The 9,405-nt window shown below is 34.8% G+C and overlaps 1 protein-coding gene across 1 annotated transcript; it reads right to left on the bottom strand.

Moving 5' to 3' along the window:
- Window positions 1-1,130: 1,130 nt before the first annotated feature.
- Window positions 1,131-9,300, bottom strand: LOC125651706 (uncharacterized). Its single transcript, XM_048880421.2, has 2 exons — window positions 9,188-9,300; window positions 1,131-5,190 (listed from the first exon to the last, which is right to left on the bottom strand). Exon 2 carries the CDS (start codon window positions 5,105-5,107, stop codon window positions 1,778-1,780), a length of 3,330 nt encoding a protein of 1,109 aa, XP_048736378.1. The 5' UTR covers window positions 5,108-5,190; window positions 9,188-9,300; the 3' UTR covers window positions 1,131-1,777.
- Between the last annotated feature and the right edge of the window lie 105 nt (window positions 9,301-9,405).

The raw sequence follows: 9,405 nt of genomic DNA, 5'->3' as shown, positions 1-9,405 counted from the left end.
ATTGTGAATTTTCCCTCCAAATCGCCAAGCAAAATAGCGTCGAATTATATAATCAAAGTACTGATAAACGGTGGTGGGAAAAGCTTAGCTAAGGGACTGGTCAATATTTATTGGAGGGTTGGGACCGGTGCAAAATGTAATAGGACACACATTTATTTTGACTTACATACTGATAGGACTCCAACTTTATTTTATTTTCAACACTGATAGGACAGCAATATTTTTATTTTTGCAAATGTATCAATGAACAAAAAATATTATAAGTATTTCAAACTTTAATTATATATACATGTATATTATATATATATATATATATTGATAGCGGGTTGGGCGGAAGTGGGTAACTTGCCTAGATGGTCGAGCGGTCTAGCGCGTTGGCTACACTTGGTTCCGCATGTCGTGAGTTCAACCCCGGGTTAGGACGGAAGTGGGTATCCAAATAAAGTGAAATTTTCTGTGCTTTATATATATATATTGACAAGATAGGACACGCACTTTTTAATTACACATCTGATGCAGGACAGCAACTTTTTAGTATTTTTAGAGGATGGGACAAAGGTTTTTTTAGAAATGGAAATATGGAATGTTCTTTCCACACTTGAATATTTACTACGGATTACCCTGTTTACCTGATGGAGATAAAGGAGTCACAGCGGGTGTGACCGGTCGACAGGGGATACTTGCTCCTCCTGGACACCTAATCTCACCTCTAGTATATCCAGGGGTCCGTGTTTGCCCACTCTATATTTTGTATTCCTCGGGGGAGTTATGAGATTGGTTACTGTTCGTTATATCCACCTTTCATTTAAACGTCAAATCTATAAAAATTCACGTGTTCCAGTTGCCATAAATGAGTGGAATTCCCCGCCTGTCGAGATGAAATGAAGTGAATCTTTATGAATAAATTTAAGAAAAGAAAGAGAAACTCGTCGATTTGCGTAATGTGTACAAAATCAGATTTAAACACGCCGAAATTAAATATGCCACATAGACTTAGCCAGTGCGCTTGGTAAGACGGAGCTTTTGAAACATCGCTATTGATACTCTGAACACATCATATTGTATATTTGTATGAATACTTATATGTATTTTCTAAATACCTTTCTACTATTGGTAAGGAGAATAAAGAATTGTTGTTGTACTTTTATTTAAATAAATAAACCACCAAACAAATCATAACTATCGTTACATGTCGTAGGGCGAATTTCTTACTCCCGGGTACAAACTGAAGTCGCCTTAGAGGGCGTCATGGAAGACCTATTTATCCAAGAACAGTGATGCGTAGTTTAAAGGTTCAAGTTTTGCGTCGTTTGAAAGGGTTTGTCCTTACACAACGCCATCTAGTGAACCCCATTCGATGAGCTAGAAACATATGCTTGCCAATCGACGTAATTAGTGATTGTCTTCAAAATCCAGATTCAATTTATCTTACATTGACGGCAGGCAACTTATATAGCGAAGATACTATGAATATGGTATTCTGTTCGAGGTGTATGGATTAGGCAGTGGAGGTGTTATGGTCAGGGTACTATAAATCACGATTTCAAATATCTCCTAATTTTCCTGAAGAATACTCTCCGACACTGAACAGCGCTATATCGACTTGAAACTATTACGTCAGAAGAAATACCCGATTCATTGGCTAAGCATTTACATAGAAATAAAATCTTCAGCGGTACATGTATGACACAAATAAATGCAGGTTATTACATTTTCCGTCAATAAGTTGAATTAAAGGAAGGGAAAATGTTACAGTTAATTAAGAGACCATCTGAAATCAGTCATCAGTCACGAATAAGAACATTGCTCCGTTTTCATCGTAACTGGTTTCTAGTTTCCCAGCCATACTTTTCAAACCAGAGTCGCTGTCACTGTCACTGACGTCACTTTCCGATTTTTCTGCATTGTTAATTTCTATCTCAAATTTACTGTCTTCCTTTGATTTCCCTCCAAGGCTGATGCGAGTGTTTTTGTGCTTGGACAGATGTCTCTGCAGGTAGTACTTTCTGGAGAATTGACTGTCACATAGGTGACACGCATAAGGTTTCCTACCGGTATGAATTACTACGTGGCGATCATAGTCAGATTTATAGACAAACCTTTTGTTGCAGACTGCACATACGTGAGGTTGTCCACCATTATGCTGAAACCTATGCATGGAATATTCACGCCTAGCACTAAAAGAAACCTGACACTCCTTGCAATAAAATTTACTATTAACCATCTTTCGTCCATCATTTGTATAAAGTGGTCTTTCCATTTCATCGTCTTCCGATTTCCTCTCCGATTCTAAAGAATCCTTTACGGCGTTGTTTATATCTGGTTCCAAACTTTTCATGATACTTTCTATAGAAGAATTCTGTCCGGGTTTACCACTGTCTTCTCGGTTGTGAATAGTCATGTGTTCAACCAGCGCATTACGTCGTTTGAAAGCCTTACCACAAAGTATGCATACATGTGGCCTCTCATCAGAATGTGTTGCTTCATGTCTCGTAAGATCAGATTTGCAAGGAAAAATTTTATTACAAACATTGCACGAGTGTGGAGTCTCTCCTCTGTGTTCCATTCTGTGGATTCTGTACAAAGTTACCTTTTCAAAGTATTTACCGCAAATGTTGCAGACATATATCCTGGATGGGGATGAATTGGAAAATTCTTGTTTGGGTTCAGAAGATTCTTTTGTTGCTGTATGCTGCAATGAAATATCCATGCCTTCATTCTCTAATTCAATATTCAAGGAACCACTTATTGTTGCTGTATTGATGTCTGGCGATTCTTGTAGATCTGCCTTTTCACCCGTTGGATTCTCCTGTGCTTTATTTACTGGGTCCAAGACATTCAGCTTTTCTTCCTCTTCCCCATGGCGCAGCATGTGAGTCAGGAATCTTGGTCTAGTGTGAAATCCTCTTCCACAAATCTGACATCTATGAGGATATATGCCTGTGTGCATTCGAATATGCTCTTTCAAATTGGAAGGACGATTGAAGGCCTTCCCACAGAACTCACATTTGAATTTTCTCCTGTTATTGCCCCATTTCAGATTTGCAGGTTTTATGACAAACTTTTCCCTAAACTGTTTGTCAGATATTATCTGCTTTCCAGAGTGTAATGCCTTGTGAACTTCAAAGTCCTCTGCCTTCTGAAACGTAGCTTCACAGGTAGGACATGTAAAGTTGACTCTTATCACCTTATTCTGTTTTTCGTGACGAACATTTCGTTTACTCTTCCATGGGAATCTTTTGAGTGATTTCTGTGGACACACGGAATCTTCTTTTGATGGATCGTTTTCTTTTTGTAAAACTGGTGGAGAATCCTCACAATCTTCATTCCACTCATCAAATTCTGTATCATCCTCTTCCTTTTTTGGTGAGAGAACGGGAGGAACATCATCATATTCTGGGTCAAACATTTCTTGTTTAATTGAGGGGGAACTTTTATCCTTTAAATAGTCAATATCACAACCTTTATTGCTAGAGTGTTCATTGCAATATTGTGGATCACACACCTCCTCTTTAATGGAGGAAGCCTGGGAAGATTTGAGCATTGCATTTTTGGCATTATTAGTACAAAGTAATGGTACATCACCATATTCTGGATCAAAAACTTCCTGCTTGACTGGAAAATCCTTTTGTATTTCCCTGCTTTCACATTTCTGGAAGTCAGATTCCTCACTATTTCCAAAGTCAGATGTGTTGTCTTCATTTTTTATAACAGTATCCCAACTATTTTCTGCACCTAGATGGCAAATTTCAACTTTGAAATCATCAAACGCATTTAGATATGAGCTCTTGTAAGATTCAGTATTATCATCAGTTTCTGGAATTTTTTTCCCGTCCTTTTTTCTTTTTTTAATTGCTTTATAGACACCGCAATCTCTGCCGGCTACTTCATCCAATGAAGTGCCAAATGACTCATTTTTCCTTTTCATGACACTATCTACACTAGGTTGGGAGAGCGTACACATACGAGACTCTTTACAATAACCTTCTTTGTTTGCTTTTTCATAAGAAATATTCATTGGGAATGTTCTACCATTTAACAAAGAAATTAGAGTCTTTGAATTACTGTGTTTTGTTGCAGAATCATTCCCTGATTTCCAACTTTCGTGTAAATGAGCATTAGATCTGTTTATGCTTTTGGGAAGGGATGTTTGATTTAACAATGACACAGAATATACCGTCTTCTCCTCTGTTAGTTTTTTCTCTGTTGAAGTTGAGGAAAGTGGCCTAGATAAAAATTGCTTCACTGAGAACTCATTCAGTTGCCTTTCAAAACAGTCTTCTATATGGCTCTTTTGCACAGAGACATAGGAATGCTCTGAATTTTGATTCTTGTTACTTAATGTTAAAAGTGACTTTAGATTTTTATGTACTGCTGAAAATATTTCATCTTTTTCATTTACATTGGATGATGGATTGAATGAATCAGTTGACACAAATGTTGATGTGCTTGATGGCATACTGACACCATTTGGTTTTTTCAGAATGGACACCCAAGACTTTGCTTTGTCTAATCCATCCATTATTTTCATAGGCTTGTTTTGTGGTGAAAAAATGTCCTCAGTCATTGAAGATGACAGGCAAGCTTCATTTGAATTTTTTCCATTTGCAGATGATTCCTCTTTTTGTGGTACATTATACACATTGTCTTCAGACTTTTTGCTTATTTCTCCATCAAACCCATCCCCCTTCTCTCTATTTTGAGTGGATGACTTCACTTCCCCACTTTCATTACGGTATTCTGGATCTGTTCTTTCTGATTCTGAATTTTGATTAGGTAGGACCCCAAACATGTTATCACAGGGGTCCCTATACTTTTCTTTAGTAGCTGTTTCACATTTGTTTACTGAATTTTCATCTTCTAGAAATGAATTCTGTTCATTATGGAGAGTGTTGTCTTCTTTTGTATTAGGTTTAGTCTCCATCTCATCTGACAAATTTTCTTTCTTCAGCAATGGAACAGAATCTGATGATTTGGTGCAAGATTTTATTTCAAACCTTGATCCAATTCTAAAGGAATCATCTGCCCATTGTATTTTAATTTTGCTGTTCTTCACTGCATCATCTAAAAATATTGTTTTGGGGTAGTCCTCTTCTTCCTCCATCATGTACTTGGCTTTTGGTTTGTTTGGATCAGTCTTTTGGTTTGTTTTGATCAGGTTTTGGGGTTTATTGCACACCAAGAATATGCCTATTGAAAAAGAATAAAGAACTGTCATTAACATTTTAGTATAAAGTGAACCATTTCAAAGAGAACCAGGGTACCTTACAGCGAATTACAAAAGACCGGTTGAGTTTTCAATTGCCTGCTGGATTGATCAACAGACTTTACAATTTGGTCAGCCAAGAATCACATTTGGTCTGAATTTAGGTCACAAAGTTACTCAAGCGTAGATTGCTTTTACAGGTAAATCTGAGTTGATTTCAGTGTCTTTTGCAGCTATTTCCCTAGTGGTTTTTTTCCAAAGTGAACATCAATTAAATCAAATTGAATATATTTCTCTCTCAGATATACATTTGAATACTTTAACATGTTTAATTAAAGGTGCACTCTCTCTCTCTCTCTCTCATTTGAAACATTATTTCAAGTGTTTTTAAATCAATAAATTTGGAACAAAATCAAATTTGATTATATTTTTCTTTCAAAAATACGTTTGATTACTTTAAGTAAAGCAAGGGGTGTATTCTCTCTCTCTCTCTCTCTCTCTCTCTCTCTCTCTCTCTCTCTCTCAAATACAATTTTTTTTATTGATTAAATTGAACTTTAATAAACTCTTATCAATTTCACTTTTTAAAAAAATTCATTAGACATCTCACAAAGTGTCCACATGTACATGTACCATTCATCTGTTTGTCAATCTATATTTGAGGTCATTCCATTCATATCACACAAAGAAAACTTCCAGAAAACTCTTCTATTGTTACTGTTTCTGACCAATAGAATTCTTGTTATTATAGCTAACCATTTAAGTTCAGAGTTCTATTCTATTTATAGTTTTTAGGGTTGGTTAGTGCACATCTACCTTTGGGAATTTTACAACACCTATTCAGCTTATAACCATGAAAAAAATAAGATGGAGAGATATTTTAACAAAGAAATTATTAACTTATACAATTAGAGAAATTCTTTTTCCTGAAATAATCAGTAAAACTGAAGTGTTAAATTATCTTATTTATGGGGTTGTCACTCACACTAAGAAAAAAAAAGTTGTCAATTCTTTGTCATACCTGAGTAACTTTGTGACCTAAATTCAGACCAAATGTGATACTTTGCTGACCAAATTGTAAAGTCTGTTGATCAATCCAGCAGGCAATTGAAAACTCAACCGGTCTTTTGTAATTCGCTGTAATAGATTATTTGTCTATTCATGTATGTACATGAATTCATGGATCTTTAATAATATTAAAACTCTCAAGGACCTAGTCTAGGTTTTTTCAACATATGTAATATAATTATATATTTGGATTTACCATATAATTTTAGTACTAGAATATCTGTATCATCAAAATGCATTCATGATACAACAGCTTTTTCATGTTAACATCAGCATGCAAGTAATGACTGACTCAGTGTTTATAAAGGCATATATTGTAGAGATGGTGATGTACACGAATGGAAATTTACTTTAATCTGTTTTTCTTTGCAGTGTTAACTCTAGGGTGTAGGATTGTGTACATCCACCCCCCCCCCCCACCCCCACTCCCCTAATATCATAAATACTTTAATATAATTGAGTGTAGGCTTAATTGTGTAAATCAGCCATTGTTATTTGTTTTTTGTCTTTATGTTCATTTTAAAGTTATTCTTTACACATTTAAAGTAGATATAATGTTTGTAATACAAATTGTATTTATTTCATTCAATATAATTAGGTATCTCATAAAAAAGATTATATAACCAATAAATCTTTAGGAAAGTGTATTTCTGTTTGATGGTAATTTGGTCTCATTATTGCTGTTTGCAGGAATATCATTGAAATATTCTTTATAAGAGATGAAAGATCATCAGATTACACTGTCAACATTACAAATAAACAGCTATAAGATCAAAAGCTGATTACAGGTAATATCATCATAAACTAAGGTTAGTTTGGGGTTAAAAGCTGAGTGGAGCGGAATCTGTATTTAATAGCCGCAGTTTTGAAATATAAGTTTCAGGGAAAATTACTAATCTGGAATACAGTCAATACCAGTCAAATGCTAAATGTATGGACTAAAAAGTAAATAGTAATATAATGTAATGAAGATTCAAAATGGTGGCAAATGAGGGCAGAATTGACAAAGTCCAAGACAGAAATAAGAATTTACCAATGTATTACATAAAGAATAATGTTTCTAGAGAACTTTTTACAAATAGTAACTGCAAATGTGTCAAATTGATATGAAAGATTTTAGATTCTCAAATAGGGTCAGAACGAGAAAATGCTGTATATATCCATACGTGTATACATTGTAAGAACCATTTGAAATGAAACTAAGATAAGGGGATTTTTTTCTGACAATAGCTTCAAAAACAAAACCAAAACAAACATTTTGATTTTTTAAAAAACTGCTAAAGGATTTGTTGCTGCAGCAAGCAATATTTTGAAATCAGAATCAATTGACAGTTATATCCGGTACCGAACAACTCATCAATCAACAACTGAAGGCTACAATTCACCGAAAGTCAACTAATCGAAAATAAAACTCACCGACACAACAAGTCATCAACATATTTGCACATAGATCTCCAAAGAGTTCTATGTAATGATGATTGAAGACCAATTGAGAGAAACTTCATTGGTCATTACAGAAGTTTAAAACATGGCATGCTACAATTGAAATGGAAGCCCTGTTACTCCATTGAGTGTTAGAACCTGTATGAACACATTTTACCAAATGATCCCAGCACAACAACATTTTTTTTAAAAGGGTGGCATAGATGCTTCTTGTGTGCTGTCAGCATATCACACCTTAATATTTATAAACTTCTCTCAAAGGAGGACAGTCCAGAACTGAAATGGTTTTAAGTTCCCTCAGGCATGGTGAAGATTATTGTTTTCTTAAACTGATATTCAAAAATGTGACTACTGAATACAGATTTCACTCCACTCATCTTTTTATCCCAAGCCGATTAGTTCAGCATGTTTGAAAAATCTAAACCCAGTTAGTTGCTTTAAAAAATCTTATAATTATGTTTCATAAGTATCTCAATTTATTTTACTTGAATGAGTCTGACAGTCCCATTTGAAAGTATATTGTTAAAAACATTTTATCATTAAAAAAAAAAATGCCCATATCTCCCTCAAAATATACAAATCCTATTCAAAATTAAGGCAAGGCTCTCTCATAAGAAAATTCCTAGAGAAAACACTGCTTTGTTTATATTGACTTATGCTTCTCTCACAATTAATCATTAAGGATGTACTCTACATCGTCATAATGGCTGACTTCCTTTTAAAACATGGAGGAAAATATGAATATCAGCAATATTTGCCTATTCATTTCGAAAATCATTGCCTAGCTGAGTATAGTTCAGTAGGTTAGCACATCGACTGCTGAACTGTAGATCGCGTGTTCGAGACAAGCTAGGGTTTTAAATTTATTTCCAATTGCTTTCTACTAAAACTGCATTTTTTGACTAAATGAAGTAAATTTGAAAGTTTTCAATTTCATATCCTCACTATACATATCTGCACTTTTCACCCATATCAAATTTCTCTGGTGTAGCATACCTCCTTAAAGTTATCTTTTTTCAACATAGACTTCTCAACACAAAAAAAACTTTGTCAATTTACCTATATTCTTAAAATGCTTCATGAATCAGGATAAACATATTAAATATGAACAGAAACAGTGGTATGTACTGTTACAGTTACTAGATATGGGGAATTTGTCTATTAAGCTTGTGATCTCAAAGTTAGCAGTACAGTTATGCACAGAACACTGATTATGTGAAGTTTTGAACGTTTCACAAATAAATCTAAATCATTTCAATCTGTATTCAAACTATCTATTAATCACAAGTTCATAAACTTCCTCCTTGTGCATAAATTCAGAAAGACAGATGGGTCACGGGCCTTGCCATTGCATTGCATGCTAATTTGGAAACATTTCAAACAATGATTGTGAATAGCAAATCATGCAACATTATCCCTGAGGAGTATATTGTTTTCATCATTTCAGATACGTTCTTATATTCTATTTACCTTCACTAAGACTTGGAAAACGCAGACTCGGTATACATTACCGAACCCAGTCGGAAGGGAAAGTAATGGTTGGCAGATTTGTGACAGGAAATTGACGTATGTCAGTAAAATCAAACTTTATTCGGTTAAGAAATGATATTTCCGCATTACGTAGAGCATTCGCTCTAAACAGAAATCTCCTCGTCCGATTCAGTAAGGGTGTTGCTAAAACGCGGAAC

This window comes from Ostrea edulis, chromosome 5 (assembly GCF_947568905.1).
Source record: "Ostrea edulis chromosome 5, xbOstEdul1.1, whole genome shotgun sequence".
In the NCBI taxonomy this organism is placed as follows: domain Eukaryota; kingdom Metazoa; phylum Mollusca; class Bivalvia; order Ostreida; family Ostreidae; genus Ostrea; species Ostrea edulis.
Note: the sequence above shows the minus strand (reverse complement) of the source record. Positions and strands in the feature narration are given on the sequence as shown.